The sequence below is a fragment of the Ailuropoda melanoleuca genome, chromosome 12, assembly GCF_002007445.2.
Source record: "Ailuropoda melanoleuca isolate Jingjing chromosome 12, ASM200744v2, whole genome shotgun sequence".
NCBI classification, from domain to species: Eukaryota; Metazoa; Chordata; class Mammalia; order Carnivora; family Ursidae; genus Ailuropoda; species Ailuropoda melanoleuca.
The window spans coordinates 1,984,635-2,010,401 of record NC_048229.1 but is presented as its reverse complement, the minus strand read 5'-3'; the positions used below and the strand labels follow the sequence as shown (position 1 = coordinate 2,010,401).

At 47.9% G+C, this 25,767-nt stretch overlaps 1 protein-coding gene across 1 annotated transcript in view; it reads right to left on the bottom strand.

The window, feature by feature from the left end:
• TMEM132D (transmembrane protein 132D) overlaps positions 1-25,735 on the bottom strand; it is a 540,026-nt gene extending 514,291 nt beyond the window's left edge. Inside the window, exon 1 of the mRNA XM_034639208.1 lies at positions 25,589-25,735. Within this exon, the coding sequence (XP_034495099.1) occupies positions 25,589-25,667 (79 nt within the window). The 5' untranslated portion in view covers positions 25,668-25,735. The remainder of the gene's footprint in view (positions 1-25,588) is intronic.
• Positions 25,736-25,767: the final 32 nt, after the last annotated feature.

Here is a 25,767-nt window from a genome sequence, read left to right as displayed (position 1 = left end):
TAAAACCTGCCAGGGGCTTCCCCTCGATGTGCCCTACGCAGCCCACTTCCTACCTCCGCTCCAGATCCCTCGCCTACCGCCCTGCTCGTCCAGCGCCAGCACCTGTGCACAGAAGGCAGGAAACGACGGCTCCCGGACCGAATCCAGACAGCCACCTGCTTCCCTGCAGCCCACAAAGTGAACACGGCTTCACATCTTTAAATGACTCCAAAATATCAATAAAAGAATAATATTTCATGACAAGCGCAAAGCAAATGAAATGCCATTGTTCGTTCACATTTAGAAATAAAGTTTTATTGGAGAGAGGCGGGACGCTGTGTACACACTGGCTGCTTTGGCATGACAAGGACAGAGGTGATCAGTGGTGACAGCGACTAGAAGGACCACAAAGCCTGAAGTACGCGCTCGTTCACTGGCTTAGAACATCGAGGCTCTCCACGCTCGGGGCCTTCACTCGGACCCTAGAAAGTCCTGGTCCCAGACAATCCTAATAACCGCCTTGGGGTCAATCCCTCTAGGCCACTGTAACACAGTACCACAGAGCGAGGGCTTATAAACAACATATATTTCTTACACTTCTGGAGGCTGTGGAGTCAGGGTACTGGTGAGGTCAGGCTGTAGCGAGGCCCCACCTCCTGACTGCCACCACCTCTTCTCCCTGTGCCCCACTGGGTGGAGAACACAGGGAGGAAGCAAACCCTCCGATCCCATTCACATGGGCTCAGCCCTCACGACCTCATCTAGTCCCCGTCACCCCAAAGGCCCCGCCTCCTGATACCACCCCACTAGGGGAGAGGTTTCAACCTAGGAACCCCAACACACACATAACAGTGTCTGCTACGTAAGTATCTCCTCCACAGGGATGGCTTCCCTACCTCATCATCCAAACACTAGCCCTCACTCTAGACACGCGGTAGTATTTCCTTCTTAGCACTGAGCATTTCTGGGGTTATTCCACTTCTCAGTTTTCTGTTATCTGCCTCCCCACCAGAACATAAGCCCCATGTGGCTGGACACTCCTGTTCTCCTGCTTAGTAAAGTGCCCTGCACACTGTAAGTGCTCCCAAATACTGGATGGATGGACGGACGGACGGATGGATGGAGGGATAGAGGGATGGAGGGAGGGATGGATGGATGGATGGATGGATGGACGGACGGATGGACGGACGGATGGATGGAGGGATGGATGGATGGACGGACGGATGGACGGATGGATGGATGGGTGGATGGATGGGTGGATGGGTGGACAGAGGGATGGAGGGAGGGAGGGAGGGATGGATGGATGGATGGACTGAGGGATGGATGGATGGATGGATGGATGGATAGATGGAGGGATGGGATGGATGGGTGGACGGAGGGATGGAGGGAGGGAGAGATGGATGGATGGATGGAGGGATGGATGGATGGACAGACGGATGGATGGATGGATGGAGGGATGGATGGATGGGTGGATGGATGGGTGGATGGGTGGATGGGTGGATGGGTGGATGGGTGGATGGGTGGAGGGATGGATGGATGGGTGGATGGAGGGATGGAGGGAGGGATGGATGGATGGATGGACTGACGGACGGATGGATGGATGGACTGAGGGATGGATGGATGGAGGGAGGGATGGATGGATGGACAGACGGACAGATGCATGGAGGGATGGATGTATGGACGGACGGATGGATGGAGGGATGGATGGATGGATGGACGGACGGATGGATGGAGGGATGGACGGACGGATGGACGGACAGATGGATGGATGGAGGGATGGATGGATGGACGGACGGATGGATGGATGGAGGGATGGACGGACGGACGGACGGATGGATGGAGGGATGGATGGGTGGATGGGTGGATGGATGGAGGGATGGATGGATGGACTGAGGGATGGATGGACGGACGGAGGGATGGATGGATGGAGGGATGGATGGATGGGTGGATGGATGGGTGGATGGATGGAGGGAGGGATGGAGAGAGGGAGGGATGGACAGAGGGAGGGATGGATGGATGGATGGACGGAGGGAGGAACTGAGGGATGGATGGATGGATGTTTGGGTGTGTGGGTGGGTGAATGGATAGAGGGATAGAGGGATGGAGTCACAGCAGAGGAAGCACCAGGAGAATGATCTGGCCTTACCTTCCTATTCCCAAAGGACCTCCCACAAAAGCAAACATCTAACACTGTTTACGAAGAGATCTTAAAGGGCCGTTTCGTGTGTGTACGCACGTGCACGTGCACCAGAAGCACTAACTTATTTGATGGACGTGTGCAGTGCATTATCAGCACCTGGGTTGCTCTGCTGGGCATCTCTTCTTCTGTTTCTTATCTCCCATCTTCGTCTTCTACATAATAACAGACACAAAAGGTGATGAAACAGTAGATCCAAATTAGGACAAATGTTCAAAAGACAATACATACCCTCCAGCGGGCACAGCTCGGAAGAGAGGCACTGGTGTCTTACCAGCTCCGGGGCCTGGTCCTGCAGTTCAGTGGGGGATGGACATCAGAATGACAGGGGCAGGCTTGGTGGGCAAACGAAAGGGCGCGTGCCTCATTAGAGGACACAGTGGCCACTGGGCCCCACCAAGGAGGGCCATGGGGATCCCAGCCCTGCCAGGGCTGCCCACCTTCAAGAGATACCGGAAGTCCAACCTCATATTAATTCTTGTGATTTGAAATGTTGACAATTCAATTAAGAAAACAACAACAAGATTCTATTGATCAAACACAACTTGTCCAGAGGCCATGTCCAACCTGCCAGCTGCCATTTTGTTAACTCTGGCCTGGAGACTTCCAAATTAATCAACACTGCTGTATTCACTCACTTGTTCATTCATTATTTAGGGGAGATTTGAAGGCTTTCTCAGGCTATGTTCTCAGCTTGCGGAGACCTGAAACACAGCCCCTGGCCTCGGATGGCCCACCACGGAGCTCCAGAAAGTAGATGAATAGGTAAGAGCACGAGCAAGTCACCTTACGTGTGTGAGTTCTCACGACCGAGGGGCAGGCAGTGTGCTGAGAAGCATTCATTCCATCCCCAACACAGCTATGGCTGATTTACACTCAGCTGTTAGTATCCCCATCACTAAATTCTACCCTTCAGAACAGGACTTCCAGTGCTTTAGTGATGCTAGCGGAGTCCAGAGGAAGAGCAAACACATCATTGTTGCCAACTCAGCAAGAGGGCTCCGCTGAGAGGGGTGTTCTGAGGTTCAGTGGAGAGGCTGGCTGGGGAGTATGTGCTTGGCTCGCACTTCTTATGACTATTTCCATAGCTATCACTCTAGTCCTTTGATGAGGACATTAGTCAGGATTCTTTCAGCAGTGAATGAGAAAAACCTACATAAAATCAGCCTACAGGAAAAAAAGGCTTTATTGGCTCAGGTAACTGAAGCTCACAGTTTCAGGCATGGCTGGATCAAGCCTCAAATGACGCCACCCTGCTTACCTACTCCGTAGCTCTGTGTTGGCTGCAGCCCCGCACTCCATAAGGCGGGTCCCAGCAGCTCCAGCACACAGTGTTCTTACTGCTTTTCATCCCCATGAAGCGTGACCTTATCTTTTTGGTGGTTTCCACCAAATGTCATGAGCCGGCCGCTCTTTGACTAGAATGGAATTGGGTACCAATCCTAGAGGCAGTCATTGAGCCAGGAGGATGGACTGCAGCGACAGTCTCAGAGGTGGGTCAGCCACACTCACTATATGGACTCACACAGACAGGGGGGTAGTTCCTGGAAGGAAACAAGCTGCTGGAGGAGACGTGGGAATGGAAGCTGAGGGTGCAAACACAGTTGGCGCCCACCACAATGACAGTGAATCCCCTCCCTGACCCCAGGATGAGGCACAGCTCCTTCGTCCCCATCAGGAAGGGAGCACAGACTACCGCCATTATTCCAGAACGGATATGGAACAAAGACTGTTCGCCATGGCTAAGACACAAACACATCTGGAGAGCTGTGCTGGGGTGGGATGAAGTACACAGAGATTTCTGTGCCCTTTCCCAAATCCCAGCCATGTCCTGTGCACGTGTCAGACCCGCAAATCCAGCTGATCAACGGCTGACGCTCCGAGGCGCTTGCTAGCAGAGGGAGGCATCCACTCCTATTTGCTTGGCTGAGAAACATCCTTAAATGCTCAGGACAAATAAGGTCACAGAGGGCCTCCTCCATCTGCCTCCTACAGTCAGCCGGCAAATAGACACGGGTCAAACAGCAGGCACAGCAATTCAAGAACAGCAGCCTAACTCTCCCTGTTAACCACATACGTGCAGACACACAGGCACACACACACACACACACACACACACACAGACATGCTCGAGCACACGTGCACACACACACGCACAGGCACACACGTGCACACACACATGCACACAGCAATCACCTCAAGCTTCATCTTGCAGCCTCCCCACAGAGCTGTTAGGCAGTGATGACAACCTGTTTCAGAAAGCTGACTCCCGGGTGTCTGTAAATTGGCACAGAGGTAACTGCTTCTCCTGTACACGTGCCAGGGTAAGTTCTTCTAATGTCTTCCTGTTAACCACACGCTGAAAATACACACGTGGGGCTGCCCGCATTTATCCTCCACCCTGGAGTGATGAAGGGAAGCTGGGATCTATATTACAGAGGGGTCAGTGTCTGTCACTTGTGCCCTAGGAACTGAGACCATCTATAGCTCCAAATTTTAACCAACAAGACTCAAAACTAAGAGCATCTATATCAAAACGACTCGACGATCCGTGCCAGGAAATTCCCACTCGGGAAGATAAGACTGTGAAATAATAAATAACCTCACCGTTTGCTTCAGGAAATTTCCTGAAAACCGATTTATGTAAACAAGATACTGCTCATCTGGGCACAGGGCCCCCTTTTCAGAACGCCAGATGGCTCACCTGGAGGCCACGCCCACTCGGAAAGGATCTGCACGGCCCCGTTCTCCCCAAGCCCCTCACTCTGACGTGCACCGATGCCCGCACCAAAAGACTCACCTTCGAGCAGCTGGGTTCAGACCCCACAACTCCAAACATCCACTCCTGACCCCCCTTTTCTGGGAGACAACTGAGATTCTCCAATCTCAGTGCTTTTCCTTACTGCAGTAGGTAATAAAATTAGTTTTGCTTAATTAGGTGGTTACACTAGAGATCTCTGGGAAATGGACGGCTGCCATCCCCGAGAATTTCCTGACAGTCCCTGTTCTATTCTGCACTGCAGGTGGACTGACCCCTGCAGGCTGGATCCCCAGGCTCCCACGTCAGCTGGAAAGTCCCTGTTAGAAGACTGAGGGGGAAGGGAGAGAGGACACAGCTTCTATCCCCATACGCTATGGCTAGGGTGGGGGGCTTCTTAGAAGTCCCCCATATCTTTCTTCTTGGCAGCCCTGGCAGCAAAACTTGTCCAGGAAACCAGACCGTGGGAGCATCATCTCCTCCCCTCGTCTCTTCGCTTGGAGATGACAGGGCTCCCGCTGCAGGAAATCTCTGCCTCCCTTCCCTTCCCAGGTCGGTGGTCAGCCTCTCCCCACGTCTTGTACTAAGTCCCCTTGCGGAAAGTATCTGACACGATTTCTGTCTTCCAGGTTAGACCCCAGGGGATACATCAGATAGTTCACTAGAGACATAAATGTCATGAAGTAAGTGTCCCTCAAGAAGACAAGACCCAGGCATGGGCTCGCCTGGGCCAGAGCTTGAGGAAGAGACTTCAGGCACCTTGCAAGTCGATGCTGGTGGAGAAGGTGACAGTCTCGGGGCCAGATGGGGGCTTCTGACAGAGATACAAAACTAAGAAAATGTCATGGAAACAGGAACAGAAAAACAACAAAAACTTCACACAGATGCACAATCTTCAGTGGGCTTATTCATGGACTAAAAAGGGCTGAAGGAGGAACTGGTGTTAGGAAAACAGGCCAATAGAAATTACCCAAACTGACACGCTACAAGAAAAAAAGAAAGAGTGAGAAGCGGAGCACCCAGACCGTGGGGTGGTACAGAAGAGGCTGCCATGCCCGACCCAGAACCCCAGGAGGAGAGCGGGTGAAAAACAGGCAGAGGGAACTCTGGAAGAGACAGGAGTGCCAATTTTCCAAAAAATAATGAAAGACATCAAACCACAGACCAAGAAGCTCAGAGAATCCCAAACAGGATAAAGAAATTCGATAAAGCACGTATGGACACGTCATCTCTGAACAGCCGAAAAAGAAAAATAAAGAGAAGATGTTCAGGGTAGTCAAAGGAAAACACCCATTACAAAAACAAAGATGAGGATTTCGGTGGGCTTCCTCTCAGAAGCCACGGGACAATAAAGCAACATCTTTAAATAGATGAAATATTTTCAGAAATAAAAATAAAAATATCCCCAGAATAGTAAAAGCTAGGGAGGGATGCACTGCCATGAGACCTCTGAGTCAAGAGAGGGCAAAGGCAGATCATCAGACAGAAAGAACATATCAGGCAGGGACGGGGATCTACACAAAGAAATCAAAACTCCAAGAAATGGTTCAAATAAAAGTAGATACAGAATCCAATTTTTTCTTATTTTCAATTGCTCTAAAAGATAATTGACTGTATTAAACAAAAATAATAACAATATAGTGTGGGTTTATCCCACGTCTAAAAATAAAAATAAATGACACTAATAAAGCTAAGAGAGAGGGGCGCCTGGGTGGTACAGCGGTTGGGCGTCTGCCTTCGGCTCAGGGCGTGATCCCGGCGTTATGGGATCGAGCCCCACATCGGGCTCCTCTGGCTATGAGCCTGCTTCTTCCTCTCCCACTCCCCCTGCTTGTGTTCCCTCTCTCGCTGGCTGCCTCTATCTCTGTCGAATAAATAAATAAAATCTTTAAAAAAAAAAAAAAAGAAAACCTCAGGGCAGCTACTGCCATGATTTTTTAAAAGTATAAATAATAACCCAACAGTTAAGATAAAATACAATGGTAAATAATATTCCATTAACTAAAAAGTAGGCGGGGGAGCACAAAAAGCAGACAGAATATACAACTAAAAAGATGGCAGATTTTAACCTAACTACATGTAAAATTATATAATTTTATGACATGTAAATTGTATAAACACACCAATTAAAAAGCAAAGATTGTTGTGGTGGATATAAAAGAAATAGTCATATGGGGAAAATACACCATGCAAACAGTAACAAAAGAACTGAAGTACCTGTATTAAGATGAGGAAAAAAACAAAAAACAAAAAACAGACTTCCAAATAAGCCATAATATGAGGGGGGTAAAAAGAGGTACTATACGTTTGTAAAGGGACCAATTCACCTACAATATATAACAGTCCTAACTGCATATACACTTAACTAAAGAACTTCTAAAATACATAAAGCAAAAACTCACACAACCTAGAAGAGAAACAGAAAAATCCATAATTATATTTGGAGAGGTCAACACTCCTTTCTTAATTATGGAAGGAAAAGATAATCAGTAAAAATATAGAATATTTGGGTAACACTATCAACCAAGTAACCTAACTGATAGCTATAGGGCACTCCACCCAACAAAAGCAATATAATAATATTCCTTTCTAGAACTTAAGAAGCATTTAGCAAGACAGACCTTACTCTGGAACATAAAAAATACTCAAACATATAAATGAATCGACATCTTAGAATGTATATTCTCTTACCAAATTGGCATTAAACTAGAAATCAGTATCACAAAGATATCTGGAAAATCCTCAAATATTTCAAAACTAAACAACAAATATCTAAATAACATATGGGTCAAAAAGGAAGTCACAAGAGAAATTAAAGGAAATAATTGTAAATTACATGAAAGTAAACATATACCATAAAAGTTTGAAGGACAGATCTAAAACAGTGCCTAGAGGAAAATTTATAACATTAGGTGCTTTTATCAGAAAAAGAAGAAATATCTTGGGGTGCCAGGGTGGCTCAGTTGGTTAAGCGTCTGCCTTTGGCTCAGGTCACGATCCCAGGGTCCTGGGATGGAGCCCCACATTGGGCTCCCTGCTCAGTGGGGGGACCTGCTTCTCCCTCTCCCCTGTTCATACTCTTCTGCTCTCTGTCAAATAAATAAAAATCTTTAAAAAAAAAAAAAAAAGAAAGAAGGAAAGAAAGAAAGAAAGAAAGAAAGAAAGAAAGAAAGAAAGAAAAAGAAGAAATATCTCACAAAATGATCTAAGCTTCCCTGTGAAGAAACTAGATTTTTAAGAAAGGAAAAAATTAAAACCAAAGCCACAAAACAAAATAATAAAAATCAGAATAGAAATCAATTAAAATGGAAAAAAAAGAGAGTAAGAGAAATAAATGAAAAGTGAAAGCTGGTAATTTGAAAAAACACATAAAATTCATAAACCTCTACCCAAACTGACCAAGAACAAAGAGAGAAAAGAAACATATCGTTAATTGCAGGAATGAAATAAGGGACATCACTACAGACCTCACAGTCTGGAGGTGGATAAAGCAATACAATGAATATTATTTCCATAAATCTGATAATTTAGATACAAGGGACCAACTCATCAAAAAAACAAACTACCAAAACTCACTCCATATAAAATAAATAATGTGAATAGTCCTAAACCCATTAAATGAAATTTGCAATTTAAAACTTTCTTTAAAAAACCCTCCAGACCCAGGTGGTTTCACCAGATGATTTAAACTGAACATGTAAAGAAGTGCTAGCATTGAATTTATACAGTCTCTCCCAGAAAACAGAACAGGAGGGAACACCCCACACCAGCATGACTCTGACACCAAAACTAAAGGCAATATTATATATACATATATACATATTTTACACATATATAGAAAATGATAAACACATATATAGAAAAGAGCTTACACACAAACCCTCAACAAAATATCAGAAAATCCAGTACAGCAATAAAAAAAAAAAATACCAACACTAAGTTGGGTTGGTGCAAGGAATACAAGTGATTCAATACCTGAAAATCAACGTAATCTACAATATCAACAGAATAACTAAGAAAAGTCACACAATCATGGCAGCAACACAATGAAAGGATTGGACAAAGTTCATTAACCATCTATGATAAAATCTCAACACATGAGGAATAGAGCAGAACTTCCTCATTTTCATAAAAAGCACCTACAAGAAACCTACAATGTCCTAGTTAATGGTTTAAGACTGGCAACCGGGCAAGGTCGGGAGCTATCCCCACTCTTACTCAGCATCATCCTAGGGCTTCTGACCAGTGCAAAGGGAACAGCGGGGAAAGGCCTACATATCGAAAAGGAGGCCATAAAACTATATTCACAAATGGCATGACTGGCTGTGAAAAATATCCCCCAAGAGTCTACAAGAAGGAAAAAAAAAAAAAACACAGCTACTGAAATAAATGAGTTTAGGATACAAGGTCAATATATAAATACCAATTGTGTTCCTATATAATTGCAATAAAGACCGTATATTCAAATCTTAAAAAGAATATTCACAATAGCACCCCAAAACATGGAACACTTTGGTATAAGTCTAAAAGTTATGTGCGCAGCATCTGTATGCTAAAAATAACACAGTGATGATAAGCATCAAAGAAAACCTAAATAAACAGATGTACCATGTTCATGGATCAAAGGGCTCATTATTGTTAAATGGCAGTTCTCATTATTAAAAAGTTATATTTTCTGCTGATTCAATGCAATCCCAATCAAAATCCCAGCAGGAAATTTTTTTTTAAAGAAATGGACAAGTGAGTTCCAAAATGTATATTGCAAATCAAACTAGAACAGCCAAAACATTTCGAGGATTCACATTATCTGATATCATGATTCATTATAAAGAACAGTCATCAAGACAGGGTGGTGAAGAAATAGACACAAGGATCAGGGGGAAAAAACTGAGAGTCCAGAATATGCCTTCCACTTACAGTCAAATGGTCTTACAAAAACAGAAAGCCAACTTAAGAAATAACAGTCTTTATAACACACATAGTGCTGGAAAACTGGACATTTATATGCAAATAAACTGAAACTTGACCCATCCATCACACCACACACAAAAACTGACCTCAAAGTGGATCACAGACCTCAATGTAAACCCCAAAACTATTACCTTTCTAGAAGAACATGCTTTGTGACCCCTTGTTTGGCAAATATTTCTCAGATATAAGAACAAAAGCAGGGGCGCCTGGGTGGCTCAGTCGTTAAGCGTCTGCCTTTGGCTCAGGGCGTGATCCCGGCGTTCTGGGATCGAGCCCCACATCAGGCTCCTCCGCTGGGAGCCTGCTTCTTCCTCTCCCACTCCCCCTGCTTGTGTTCCCTCTCTCGCTGGCTGTCTCTATTTCTGTCAAATAAATAAATAAAATCTTAAAAAAAAAAAAAGAACAAAAGCAATTCCATAAAAGACAAAGGGAAATGGGACTTCATCAAAATAATACTTTGCTCTGCCAAGGACCTGTTAAAAGGAAGAAATGACATGCTGCAGACCGAGAAAAACTATTTTCAAAGCACATACACGATAAGAGACGTGTACCCAAGCCATACAAATAATCTCCAAAACGGAATAAGACAGCCCACATTAGTTGCCCGTTTTAAAACAGCAAAGGATTTGAAAAGATACTTTCCCAAAGAAGATATACAGATGGCAAATAAGCCACTAAAAACTGTTCAACATCATTAGTAATTAGGGAAACGCAAATGAAAACCACCATGAGATATCATTACACACGTATTAGAATAGCTAAAATAAAATTACAGCGTGAAAATATCAAGGGTTGGCAAGGGTGTGGAACAGCTGGAACATTATACCTCACTGGTACAAATGTCATGTAGTTCAACCATTTTGCAAAACAGACTGAGAGTTTATCATGTTAAACATGCACTCAGCACAAAACCCAGCCGTCTTATCCCCAGGTATTTATCTGCAAAGACATGGAAACATACATTCACACCAAAACGTGTACACAAATACTTAGAGTGGATTTATTCGTAACAGCCAAAACAATGAGCAAATTTGGTGTCTTTCACCTGCCAAATGGGAAAACAAACTCTGGTTTGCCATACTACAGTTTCCTCAATAACAAAAGTGAACTCCTGATCTATCCCACAATCTGGGAGATTATCAAATGGATGATGCTAGTGAAGGAGGCTAACTCAAAAGGCTACATGGTGCATGACAGCATTTATAGAACATTCTGGAAAAAGCACAACTACAGATCCATGGCTGCCAGGGGATGAGGGCAGAAGGAGGGGCCAGCTATGAAGGGAACAAGAGAATCTGGGGGAATCATGGAAATGTTCTATATCTTCATGGTTACAAGACTACATGCATTTGCCAAAATTCACAGAACTGTATTATAAGAAAGTGAATCGTACCCTATGCAAATTTACCTCAATTAACCTGACACACACAACTCCCCAAAAATACCTTCTTGCAAGATTCGAATGTGAAGCCCGGATTCAGAATCACTGCTTTACCTCTTGTCCACATAGACAGATGCCTTCCTTGAATGGCTTTGCTTCAAGGCGCTCAGCCTTGACTTCACATCAGAGTCCCCTGGGGACCCTTTCAAAACTGTCAGCGCCCAGTCTGATCCCAGTCTGATCCCAGGCTACCCTGATGCCCCTCGTCTGCAATGTAAGCCCAGCCTGAGAGCTCCTTCTAAAGACAAGGGTCTTCCAAGAGCATTTCTCCTGGAATTCTTAAGAGAAACCTTTTAAAACGATGTACCCACTTGCACATTTAAAAATTGATACCTATCGTTTCTCATCAGAGTTTCAACAGTTGCTAAGGATAAAGTTTCTAGTGTATTGTAAATCTTAACATTTAAAATTAAACTGTTACATCACTCTCTTAAATATATCCATTGGAATATAAATAACAGAATGACTTGACACCCACCACCATCCATTTATAAAACCCATGAAAAAGTCCCCATTAACAATCAGAAACATACCCTTGTTCCTCTTTCTTCTGAACTGCGTACTTCCGTTCCGGTTCTCTCCGAGAATTGTACCCTAATGTAATAGAGCATCATCTTGAAAATAACAGATCCATTATCCCACTAAACCTTCTTACAGCGAAAATAAATGTGGGTACACACGGAACATAAACTTTTCTGCTTCTTCTTACTGTAGCATTCTCAGTACTCAGAAATGTCTTCAAGTTGGCATTATTACAGTTATGACTGTTGCACAATCAAAACAACATAAATGAACCCCATTTTCATAAATAATTTTTTTTAACGAAAAGCAATTCTCTTCTTGTAAATGTACTTCTCTTAATGAGCTATGGGGTGGGAGTGTTCCGCTGTCTTGATCAAAGGAACCGTCTAATTGTACTTGTGGGACAGTGGAGGTTTGAACGCCCGCGGGAAGTGAATCACAGTAAGACAGAAGATGGAAGGGGACCTTTCTATCGTGAAATCAAAGGTGAGAGAGAGAGAGATGCTGGCAGACAGACAAAGAAGATGAGAGGCATAACTGTGCCTTTAGCGAGATCAAGTTCAGGAGTGAACAGCACACTTGAAACTAACAGAACGTTGTGTGTCAACTATAACCAAAAAACTATCACGTTTAAGGGCGAACGCACACAAAAGTTAAGGATCTGAGACTCAGAAGCCCTAAAACACCCCCCGGAAATTCGTCTCTGAAGGTCTCTGCCCCACACTCCTCCACGCACATATCCAGTCTCCAGGACACTGCTCCAAACAAACACGGTAAACCACGCAGTTCCCCGAGATTCAAGGTAACCATCACACGGCGGGAGCTGCACATTGTCCCGCTGCCAAGGCCCACGGAGATCACATAACTGAGGGAACGTCTTCACACTTCAAGGACCATGAGCACTGCTGTCCGCATTTCATTTCCCCGCCTCTGACGGCCACGGAGCTCGCGACAATGGCGACAAGAGTGGGCCCGACCTGTCGGCCCACTGCAGCCACCTGTCGCCATGCAGTAAGACCAGCACTGTTCATCCACCAATGGAAGCAAGAAAATCCAATCTTTCTGAAAGTCCACTGCCTGACACCTGTCCACTGAAAGCCACACCCCTGACATCAAGTGCATGAGGAAAGGGATGGCCGCTCTTTGGCTTCTCAATCTGTTGAAAACATAATGTGCCCTCTTCCTTTGTTTTATATCCTTCAGGTTCGCGAGGCCTGCTTTTCAATTTAACTCGTAAAAGAATAGTAATAATGTCCTTTCCTATCAAAAACCTCTTTACCACATCCAAAACAATTCCAGGAAAATTACTGTAGAAAAGTAAAAACGGGACATTGACCGAAATGCACCCTACGACCCTTTCTCCTTTCCAAAATGCAAATAATTGGGCTATCTATGATTCAGGACACCTTGGAAACTGTTTCTCTGCGTTCTTTGCAAGTTACACTTCTTTGAACGACCTGACTCCCTAAGGGGAAGTCGGAAGCCCAGAAATCAAGCAGAAGGTTCACCTGGTTGGGGCGGGGACAAGCTGAGCTGCGCCTCACCTGGCTGCATGTCAAAACCCCCGTTCCCCTCCCTGTGCTGACACTGTTCCCCTGAAAATGTAACTGACAGGATCTGAGCAGCTCTCTCCCTTCCAGCAGAATCCCAAGGTTTTCAGGGACCTCACACTTCAAAATACTGAATGCTTGTAAAACAAGCAATTGCGTGTTTTGATGCTTGCTTTTAACAGCACATAATGCAAATATTTAACCACAACAGTAATTTCCATTGTGCATAGTTTTTACATCTAATTAAGGACTCTGAAAAATTATAACCAATGGAAACAAAAGCTTACATTACATTGAAACACTGGAAGGATAGAGTAACTTCTCTGAGAGGGTACAATTCTATACTGAGAGCCGTCACCTGAGCAGGAATACAAAATTCCCTTCAGGGTTGAATATTAGAGAACTTGGGAATATTTTCATAGTAGTTTTAGAATTACAATGACCCTAGGAGTGGAATTTTGCTCTTATGGCGAACGTCCAGCATCCATGACCACTTTTGGGTAATGGTATTCCAAATAACCTGTATCATGTCCTCCCCTTTCTCATAGCAGGTGATCTGGGTGGATTCCCACTCACGCTCCAAGGGGGGAGCTCACTGCCTCAGGCTGAGCCCATCAGCCTGCACTTGTCCCATCCTCCTGGGCACAGCCACTGATTCAGGGAGGCTCATGGAGCAAGGTGGCCTATCCAGAGCAGGTCCAGAACTTTGACAGAACTGTTAACAGAAATGCTTTCTTTTCAGTGGATTTCAAGTAAGAAGATGCAATTCTGAGCTGGGAAGCATCTTGCCTAAATGAGGGGCACTGTCTCTAAGAATAGAAGCAATACAGTTAAAGAGGAGCAGAGAGACACTAGGTCCTTTTGGCATCCCCTGAGCACCTGGATCAAGCCTTGCCTGATGCCGCCTGCCCACAGAATTTGTTACATGAAGCAACATGTTTCCTTCTCCCTTCTGGCAGAGACCGCGAGCATTTACCAAATGTATATGTGCCACTCTACACTGTCCAGTGCTCCCTGCACTTAGATGGAGGACATGTTTCTAAGTGCTGGTCAATGGGATGTGGGCATAGGAAACAAAGCCAGTTCCAAATCTGGACTTCAAATGCATCCCTCATGATACCCTGGCCTCTCTTCCCCTACTGTGATGACCTCAGCGGCCGTGTGCCCCCAATCGCACAACAAGGCGGACGTGGGTCAGCCAGACTCTCAGTGGACAAGAAATCAACCTGACTCAGGGAACACCCCTGAGACACAGGCCCTTGATTGGTCCTGCACCAGAGCTGGTCTGTCCTCACGAAGGCACCCCTTGGGCCATCTCCGATTTTCGTTTCAAGCCTGCAACCAAAATATGCCTAATTATTCATCGCCGCAAAGTGTTTCTTTAAATAATAAAACTCGGGTGAACACGTCCAGTCAGTGCATAGCTTCCCGGAGACGGTCTTACGCTGTCTTATATTCCAGGGGAGGACCTCCCTGCCGGAGACCCGCTTTGATTTTGTCCTTCCAGCATCTGTTAAATGCTGCCTGAGGACCGTAATGGAAGCCTCTGGGGTGATGAAACAAGACCTGCCTCCTCTTGAGAAGCTCCTGCTGAAAGAAATACCAGGAACACTCCAAACACGAGAAGGCAGAGGGATCGCCCAGAAAAACCAAAATCAGATCAGCCACCAGCTGAGCACCTCTTCACCAACACCGTGGCAAGGAACGCCCGAGACGCCCAGGACGGGCCTCCTGGGAAGAGACCAGGAACACAGGGGAGACGCTTCGACATGACTCCTGCCACGTCAACAGTGTCATGCGTCACTTCAAACAAGGTGAGAACCTCCCTGGATACCAAAGACGGGAACGTGTATCAGTGATCCCAGATCCCCCTGAGGTCCTTCCTGAGCTCAAGAGGCTGGAGTCCTAGCAACCAGGCCGCAGGATCTCTCAGTGCCAGGGTCCGGGGCTGGCTCAGGCACTGCCGTCCGCTTCTCGGGGGTAGCCCTGGGGAAGCGGCAGTATGCAGCCCCTGGGACCCGGGTGCCCAAAGCTGGGCGCTGGGTCCAAACAGGAGCGGACTGTGGCCGGGCAGTCCTGCCAGCTGCTGCCACGCGTCCAGCACGCGGGGCCCCTGGAGCGCTCGGCCGATCCACGCACACGGCCCAGCAAACCCCTCTCGGCAGGACAGACCCTGTTGTCGGCGACTAAGGATCCCGGCCAGCGCCGAAGAAGCCCAGTTCCCAGGAGAGAGATTTCCGCGGGGTTATTCAGGGGGAATCAAGGAGGCCGTCCTTCCTGTCTCCTCGTCACCCGGGAATGTGCCCGTCCCTGGATCCCAGAGCTTGCAAAGACGATTAGGACCGTTTCCCACACCGAACCACAACCTCTTGAGGGCAGACTGGATTTCATGCTCATTTCTGGGCCTTCGGAACCTATCTTGCTGTTAGATAAACAACGGCCCTTCAGGCCCAGCACCGGTGACATTGCTTGCTGGACATAAAACATCAGAACAAAGTAGATTGCAGGCTGAACTGGACTATTTAACGCGGTATGCGGGCCCCCGGAGTCTCTCGGATGCTGTCAGTCACCGCACCACGGACTCCAAACTATAACATCCACCTGCTGCCCCTCCCCCCCATGGCGGTGACTCCCAAACAGCCCGTCCTAGAGGGGACCTCCTCCTCCCCGCCCCATTCTTAGACACGTCTTCCTTGTCCCTCCTGGCCCGACGCCACGGTCTCTCCCTGCCACGTCACCTGCCCAATGAGGTCCTCGCTTGCAGCCCGGGCAGTGGCTGCTGTGAACAATTCTGGGTCTTCTCCTCTGGCCACAGACTTTGTCACCTCACACTGAACCCCTCCACCTCCGAGAGGCAAAGTGCCTCGGGGCGCTGGACCACTTTGGGGAAAACAGACAGAGCTTCGGGGCATTAGGAGCCACCTCCCCAAAGAGCAGTGACTTTCTCCATGACGCACTGAGACGCTCAGGGACACTGAGACATTCAGCAAAGGTTGCGGGGTACCACGGACACTGACACCTGCCGTCACCAAGGCCATCAACGTTCTACGGCACCCATCCTTTCCCACGTTGCTCGGACCCGTGCAAAAGGGTACAGCCCTTCCGGGAAAGAGCGTGGCTGCAACGCGTCCACCCCTACTCTCTGGCCCAGTAATTAAATAACCATGAATCTGTCTCAGAACGTAACTCAAAGCAAACATTATGCACACAGGTAATTACTTCCTTATAATAGCGGAAACCTATAAATTGCTGAAATGCCCAACAAGAACTAAAACCTTTAAGCTACGACACATACATTAAAAATACGTTTGTAGTAGGTTTTTAAAACGTGAGGAAATATTTATATAAACACATGAACTCGAGAAGTCCAAAACTCAAATTATGTGGACCCTCCAAAGTATGAACAGAACGATTGAAACAATCCACAGAAAACAAGAAGAATGAGACACGCCAAAACGGGAGGCAGTCGTCCTTGGGTAGGGAGATTATTTTTACCTCTCCCTCATTTCAAAATTAATCTGAAGTGGGTTACACAACAGCCGTGCCGTGGGGCAGAAGCAGGCACGGAGGCAGACGGGGAGAGAAGAACACGGGCAGGAAAATCAGATAAGGCCGAGGATAAAGCTGACGCGTGAGAGGCATCTCTCAAGTCCCCACACTTACAAGAGCAAATTTGGCTCAGAGAGTTCCTAGGAGTTAAAGCAGAGACAGACACTTAGAAACTCACTTAACAAAATTCATGGTGTTCACAGGATAAAGTGCAAACCATTTCTCAGGATAAACACCGCTCCCACCCCCTCCCCGACTGGTACTAGGACTTAAGAAATAGTTCTTAGAAAAGGCACTTAGGAAAAGGACTGTGTTCTAATAGACGAAAGTCCTTAAAATGCCCCTCCACTCCTGCGGCCCCATGTTAAGCTGATCTTCACAGGAACCTGGAGCCTTCTCCCACATGCCGCCCCCCAGCTCCTGTCTGCCGCGTTTCCCTGGCTGGCATCTGCGGCGGGCCCTGGGGTCAGCGTGCTGCACGCATCCCACTTACCCATATGTTAGATGGCTCCCAGCTCGGGACGTGTTTGGACGGCAGTGCTGTGCCCCTGCCCCTCTCCGGTGAGAACGAGCATCCCGTGTGCTTTCCCAGCCAGCCTGGGACACGAACACTCACCTGGGAAGGACTGGCTCGGAGCCCCGGGACCAGACCCTGCAGACTGTGCTCAAGGCTGAGCCCCCATCTGCCTCCAGCGAGCACCCAGATCCACCAAACCCAGCACGGCCCCCGCGTGTTCTTCATCGTGTTCACAGGGGGCCTGAGAGAATGCCAACCTCGGTCCCCAGCCTCAGGGAGCCAGAAACACACGTTTCTTCATCTTTACATCACAGGACCTCATTCCTCTTTGGAGTCCTCATTTCCAGCAGTAGCCAAACAAAGGCTCGGTCATCACTGCCCCGCCAATGATTCCAGGGCCATGTCTAAGTTCTGGAAGGGTTCATTTCCACTAGAGTTCATCACGTGTCCACATGACATCTGATCTCCTGCAGTCCATCCATGCAGACTACACCTCCGTGGTCTTGACCTCAGGGCCCCTTGGGGTCGCCTGTACCACCCACCCCCCCAGCCACGCCTGCACCACACCCAGCCGATCAGGGAAACATTCTGTGGCTCCCAGCAGCTCTCAGGAGCGCCCTGCCTGGTCTCCGTGCACAAAGGATTCATCTGCCTCTCCCCCCCGAGGTTCAGGGCAGGTGCTCCTTCTCGGGGACTGTCCGGTACCTCTGGGAACATCTCACATTGTCTCCTTCGCGTTGGAGCGAAGTGACTCAGAGCGTCTCAGAAGAACAGCAGATTCTAAGCTCACTCTACACTCTCCTCCCCTCGCCCCCGCCCCATGAAAAATACCTTCCATGGTGAGGAAGGAGAGAGGGCCCAAGAAAACATGCCTGTCAATATGCATACTTCCAAATCTTTGGTCTTTTGCTGGACATTGGCTCTTGGAACCAAAAGTCAGGCATATGGCTCTTCTGTGGCATGCCCTCTGCTGCAGGGAGGGGAGGGGGCTGTCCCATGTCACCCCCGTGTCCGGGGTGACCGGCAATGGGGCAGGTGACTGTCCCCAGGTCCTGAGAGAGTGCGTCGAATACCCTGCTAAGGACAGCACCCTCCAGGGGCCAGGACGGCTCCCCCCACAAGGGTCATCCACAAACACAAGGACGCCAGTGAACGCGACTGTCATCGTCTTCACCTGGGGAGCCTGCTCAGCGACGGCCCCATCAGCACAAGAGCCCACTGTGTCTCACACGCACACGAGAACACAATGCCACTGAGAGCCAAAAACTCCGAGACTGCCTGTCTCTAAAATGCGGATCCAAATCTCCATGTACACACCCCACCTCGGAGAGAGGGGCGTGCGTATTCTTTCTGGTCTTTCAAATGTCTTTTCTACCTTGGCTACGGTTGTTCTCTCTGCTCTGACAATATGCACTTGAGTCTATTTTCCTACATGTGTCAGCAGCCTGTTTACTTTTAAGTTCAAAGACCTTCCACCTTTGCAGAGTCTTACACAATTTCTAGAAGCGGCCGAGAGTCTTGGGCAGTATTTCCGTATGAAAGGAATGTTTAAAACCAGCATCGGATAACAGAGGTCAGAGGTCAGGGAGACCGGGCTTCAGGCTGTTGGGTGCTCCCCTTATTCCTTCCGAGAAGCAGGTGTTTCTTGAATAAATGACAAAAGTGATACAGGTCTATTCTGAGCCTTTGGTCTCATTCCAGGACAAGTGCATGGCAGGTCCCAGTGACCACCAGTTCCCTCCAGGTCACTCAAGCTTGTGGTCTGCGTCCAAGTCAAACTCACAGACCCACATGTTCACAGGACCCATCATTCTCCTTTTGAAAGCCAGAAAACACGCACCTGTCTGCCTTCATTCTACGTGCTACTTTCTCATTCTTTAAAATTTCTTCAAAGCGCCACCCCCACGCCCAGTCCTAGAGGCCACACCTTGGGCCCCCCCTCCCCAGACGCCCCGAGCGCATTAGTTAGGATGGTTTTGCGTGTTAGAATGCTAGTTAACACTTCACACCGTCAGATCACCGCCCTCACCCTTTCTGACAGTCTGGGAATTAAAATCTATGTTTTAAGAGATTAAGGGATTAAGAGATTAGGAGGTACAAACTTCCAGTTATAAAATAAATAAGTCACAGGGATGAAAAGTACAGCGTGGGGAGTACAGTCAGATTGGAGCAACGTGGTCTGGTGACAGGTGGTGACTGCCTCGGTCACGGTGAGGGCTGAGCGGGGTACAGAAGGCTCGGCGGGCCGCGTCGTACACCTGAGATTAACAGAACGCAGTGTGGTGACCACCCCTGGATAATAAATATTAAAAAATAACGTAAGTAAATAACTAAATAAGGCATTTTTAAAAATCTACATCGTAGCCCCTTTTAGGGACTGTTCCTGATTACGGCGGGAAAAATTAAGGCGGAGGAAATTAAAAAATGGGACGTTCCTTTACCCATTTGTCCAACACGGGTTTGAACTTATATGTGGGTTTTTTCAATAAATACAGCCTTGTACCAAAAACATATTTTCTCATGGTTTCCTCAATAATATTTTCCTTTCTCTAGCTAATGTAACATAAGAACACAGCAAGTAATACATATAACATGCCCCATACGTGCTAATCGATCGTGCACATTACCGGTCAACAGTAGGCTAGCAGCAGTGACGTTTTGGGGAGTCAAAGTCATAAGTGGATTTTTTACTGTGCGGGGCGGGGGCTGGTGCCCCAACCCTTGTGTTGTATCGAGCGCCAACCATACACTAGCCTCCGAGCCCAAACTCCAATGGAAGCCTGTCTGCATTCAACCGTCAGCAAGTGTGGCATCACGTATGAACGAATTCGGTTTTTGTGGTTACATATAACTACAGGCAGAATGGAGGCGGGCTAACAGCATGGGCTAATCCGAATTCCGATGCTGCCACTTTCTGGTTGTGAGATCTCAGACAAGTTACTTACTCTCTGAGACTCACTTTCTGCATCTGTAAGATGGGCTTAATAACAAACCCTACCCAGTTAGGTTTATCTGAAAATTCCCCCAAAAAATCACCTTCATAAATCACTCAGCACAGTGGCTGGCATATAATAATTATTCAAGAAATCTGCTGTTATTTTGATCGACCAAAATATTTCCTACAGTGCTTTGAATTTCTGGGAGGAAACACAGCATCAACTAATCTTACCATTGGGCAACGGTTCTTTTAGCAGTATTCCACAGCCTTAAGCATGCTTGAAAATTGATTGAGCCCTTGCCATGTCCAAAAAATACTGGAGAGAAATCGAAGCCAGAAAGAAAAATACACAGTGTGGCCCCTAGAGGAATATAAAACTTAGAACAGGAGACAGAATATAGTTTTAGGATGTCATCCCTATAAAAGGCTGGAAAATGGGGGCACCTGGGTGGCACAGCGGTTAAGCGTCTGCCTTCAGCTCAGGGCATGATCCCGGTGTTATGGGATCGAGCCCCACATCAGGCTCCTCTGCTATGAGCCTGCTTCTTCCTCTCCCACTCCCCCTGCTTGTGTTCCCTCTCTCGCTGGCTGTCTCTATCTCTGTCAAATAAATAAATAAAATCTTAAAAAAAAAAAAAAGGTTGGAAAATGGACACACAAAAGATATTCATGTCCAAATCCCTTGAACCTCTGAATGTCACCTTATTTGGAGGACAAAGGAGAGTGGGATCTTTGCAGATGTGATTGAATAAGACGGGAGACAATGTAGATTGTTCTGGTGGTCCCGCGATCCCTTCTAAAGGGAGGCAGTGGGAGACTCAGACACAGAGAGCAGATGATGATGGGAGGACAGAGCAGAGCACAACTGCACAATGGTAGTGATGCTGCTAGGACGTAAGGTCTGCAGGCAGCCAGCTTCCAGAAGCTGGAAGAGGTAAGACACGATTCTCCCCTGGAGCCTTCTGCGGACACCTTGATTTTAGTGCATTGAGACTGATTTTGGACTTCCGGCCTCCAGAACTGTGAGAGAATAAATCTCTGTTGTTTTAAGCCACCATGTCCGTGGTAATTTGTGGGCGGAGGGATGGATGGATGGATGAGTGGAAGGATGGATGGATGGATATATGGAAGGTTGTGGGTGGATGGATAGAAGGATGGATGGAAGGATGGATGGATGGAAAGATGGGTGGATAGAAGGATGGATGGATGGATGGATGGATGGATGGATGGATGGATGGACGGACAGGGGGTGAATGGATGGATGGATAGAAGGATAGTGGGTGAACAGATGGATAAATGGATGGATGGGTAGAAGGATGGAGGGATGGATGGCTGGCTGGATGGATGGATGGGGGGTGGATGGATGGATGAGTGGAAGGATGGATGAGTGGAAGGATGGATGGATATACAGATGGATAGGGGATGGAAGGATAGATGGACAGATAGGGGATGGACAGATGGATGCATGGAAGGATAGTGGGTGAATAGATGGATAAATGGATGGATGGGTAGAAGGATGGGTGGAAGGATGGATGGATGGATGGATAGGTAGACGGGCGGATAGGGGTGGGTGGATGGATGAATGAATGGACTAATGAACAAAAGGATGGATGGATGAACAATGATTGGTTGAGTAAATGGATGAGTAGATAAATAGATGAAACAGAAATATAGGAGAGGACAAGCTTCTGCAATAGGGTATTTCTGGAGTTCTGTCTTGTTTTTCATTTTTCCTCAGCTTTCAGAATGGAACTAAATTAAACAGGGCCTCATACTTGGAATTCTACCTTTCACTGCATATAAGAATTTTTTATGAAATTCTATTTGTTTTAACTTTATTCAGAGAAAATGAAAGTTAATGATCCCCCTGTTTCCTGGCCCTTTAATATTGACACTGTTTAAATGTAAGCAATAAAGTCTCACTGTCTCTCGGTCTCTCACACACACACCAACGAGCTCCCTCCTAGGTATTTCTTCCTCCCCTGAAAGTCTGGATAAGGTGTCACTGTAAACCAAAGCTCTTCTAGTCCAGGGCTGTACTGGGCTTTTCCTGGACGTGGCCTCGACAGAGGTGGTGCTCTGCCCCGTCAGGGGTCCCTTCTGACCTCAGATGGAAGCTACACACGCACAAACACACCCTGCAGGACGACACACTAAGAAAGCCACGGCTCAGGACACTCGCCCCCTCCGCCGGGCACAGGCAGAGCGCTGGGCCAGTACAGCCGTGAGACAGGGTCCCCGTCCGTGCAGCAGCTCCTCTCCCAGCACCCCCGGGGCTTGGAGTGCCCGCTCCTCATGGGCATTTGCAGAACAAAATGACTGGGCAGCATGCAGGGGAAGGTCAGCATGGCAACCTTCTCGATCTTGTGCATGGAAACTGCCTGCTCTCTGCCCAGTGCAGGCTTCTCACCCATTTGTCTTGTTGCCCCTACGTCCCATACTCCTGGCCCTCCCTCAACATGAACAGCAAGACATAAAAATGCTTCCGCAGGCTGGCACGGCCCTGGTTCACATCAAGTTCCCAACAAGAGGGGACACCTGGCTGGCTCAGTCGGCGAAGCCTCTGCCTTCAGCTCAGGTCAAGATCTCAGGGTCCTGGGATCGAGTCCTGTGTCAGGCTGCTTGCTCAGCAGGGAATCTGCTTCTGCCTCTGCCCCTCCCCCCTACTCATGTGCTCTCTCTCTCTCTCTAATAAATGAGTAAAATATTTTTAAAAATTTTGTTAAATTAAAAAAATTCAAGTTCCCAACAAGACCAGACCCTGCACAGGAGACACAAGCTCTCTGGCAGCTCTTTCTCCAGAAAAGGTTGGGACCATAGGAACTTCCTCATTTCGTAATATCATCTCCAGGTCCCTGCGGATAGAAGTACAAGCAATGAAGATTTCTTTTTGTTTTTCAAAAGATCTATATAAGAGTGGGTTTGCTCTGTGACCAATCACTTCCTGCTCATGAAATGTAAACATATGTGAGGTTCATATTATGGAATTAAAATGTGCATTTCTGTTCATTCAAGATTTCCTATTTGGAAGGAAGGGAGGCAACACAGTAAAAACAATGAGACGCTGAAGCAGACATTAAATATTTGGAAATCATCTCCATTTTTCCATCAGCCCCAGACTAACTGGGCACTTTGGATTATATGAATGCATGTGTGTATGCGTATGCCAGCTTCCAATGAAAATCCTTTTAAATACAGTCCATTTTGATTTCAAGCTGGCTTAAAACTTTCGGGGGGCCAGAGACTCTTAGAGGGAAAAGTGATGGGAACACAGGGAAACGGAATGAACCATCCCTGCATTTAGAAATCACATCTGCACCAGGAAGTCCTACACAGCACGAGGGCATTAGACGGGTCAAACTTTTCCTCGTTCTCAGGTATCACGAGAAGGACCATGGAACGGCCCCTGGCCCAGCTCTGCGCTCGCTCTGTCCAAAAACCCACACACAACTGACCCACTTCTCTCTCAACAGTGTGGCTGAGTTAAGGTCTCTACATTCAACACACAAAATATGTCACATGCTGGGCTGGTAGCATCACGTATGAGCTGAGACCTCCACATCACAGAGGCCCTGTTTTAAGGACAATTTCAGGGTTTCCACTTAAAAAAGTTCAAAGGTATCAGGAGTAATGACCGTGTTCTTTGACACTGCTCAGCCTAATAAAGAAATCAGTAATGAACTATGTACATACCTGACGAGACACGATAGTTAGGTCATATATACCAAGCTATTCTGTAACTTTCTTAATAAAACCTTGTTATCACAGCATAAAAACAGAGAAGCCTGTTCCTATTAGAAAACCAAGTGACGACCAATAAAAAAGCATGCCTTGCAGCCAATATGCAAGTCTGCTGGGCTGCTGTTGCCGGGGATTAGGGGTTTTTTTTTAACCTCACGTCTGCCTGGGTTGGATTCACTGAATTCATCAACCTTTTCTTTGGTTTCCTGTGCACATATCATAAATCCCGGAGGCTCTGGTCCTCGGGATCGCTCCAAGTCCTAATTAGGAGCCGTGAACCCACTGGCACAGCGCTGGAGAAGACAGCCGGCAGCGTGAGCAAGCTTCCTGTCCCTCAACCCACAGCAGCACAAACCCCAGCAAGCGACGGTCTTCCTCTAGAATCTTTCGGAGCCCAGGCACTGTAACCCCCCTGATTCCGGAAGAGCTCACAGCAGAAAATTCCTGTAATTCAAAGGCTCTGGGCATAAGTGGCTTTGAAGTTTCTGAGAGAGATCTCATCTCCAGAATCTTATGAGAAATCTGTTTACAGGGATTTGGGGGCACACACTGGAGCCTGATAAGAATCCCCACTTTCCTCCTCACAGATCTCCCTGTAGGAGAGGAGACGCTCGCAGGGAACCGCACACAAACAAGAGTCCGGATCAATAAGGAGAAAGAATTGCTGGTACTTTCTACCATCTCCTGCTTGAATCACGTAATTTCTCTTCAAGGAATTAGCGTCCTGAGCGTCCAGCCCGGCTGTGCCAGGGACAGGCTGCGGTGCTGACTGAGGGGGACGGAGGCACATGGGGGCTCGCTGCCTCTCCTCACAGCTTCAGGTCAGGGCCCTGCTGGCATAACTCGGGGGACAAGTTAGGGTCTGAACTCCGCGTGGAAGCCGTGCGGGCGCGGACCAGATGCCAGGGGAGGGCGGGAGGCGAGAACCTGCGCAGAAAAGCCCTCAGGGCTGTCTTAGGGGAACTCGGGTCACTCTCCGAGCTAAGCATCGGGCCCTGTTTGCAGCAGCCTCCCCGGCACGAAATACATTCCCATACACGAGAGTGCTCTAGAATTATCTCCTCCCAGGTCGGCGCCAGCAGGGAAAGCCAAGTGCACATTCCAGGGCCCTTCCAGGTCCTTCCAAGCACCCTCCCCTGACCTGTAGCCCAGCCCTCCCACTGCCCACCTCTCCTTCCCAGGTTGTCCACGGCCCGCTCCCCTAATTCAGGTCTATTTTCCCTGGCGTCCCTTGGCAGTCTCCCCCAGGGCCTCCCCGCCAAGTCCTCCGGGGAGGCACCTGCTGCAAAGGGGACGCCTGCGCGCGTGCACACGCGCACACAGCACCCACGCCCTCCGTCCCAGCCACCCCAGCCACGCACACTCCCACACCCTCACTCCCGGCAAAGTTAGTCCCGGGCCAGAGGTGGCGGCGGCGTCCCTCACCTTTGGAGAACAGGGCGGCCAGGCTGATGAGCACGGGGGACCAGTGGTGCCACGGCGTCCCCATCTCAGACGGGCACATCCCGGAGACCCGAGCGCGGCTCCTCTGCTCCCGGCGCCGTCGGGGCGCAGACCAGCGGTCGCCAGGCCGGGGCCGAGCGGGCTGCGCGAGGCGAGAGCGG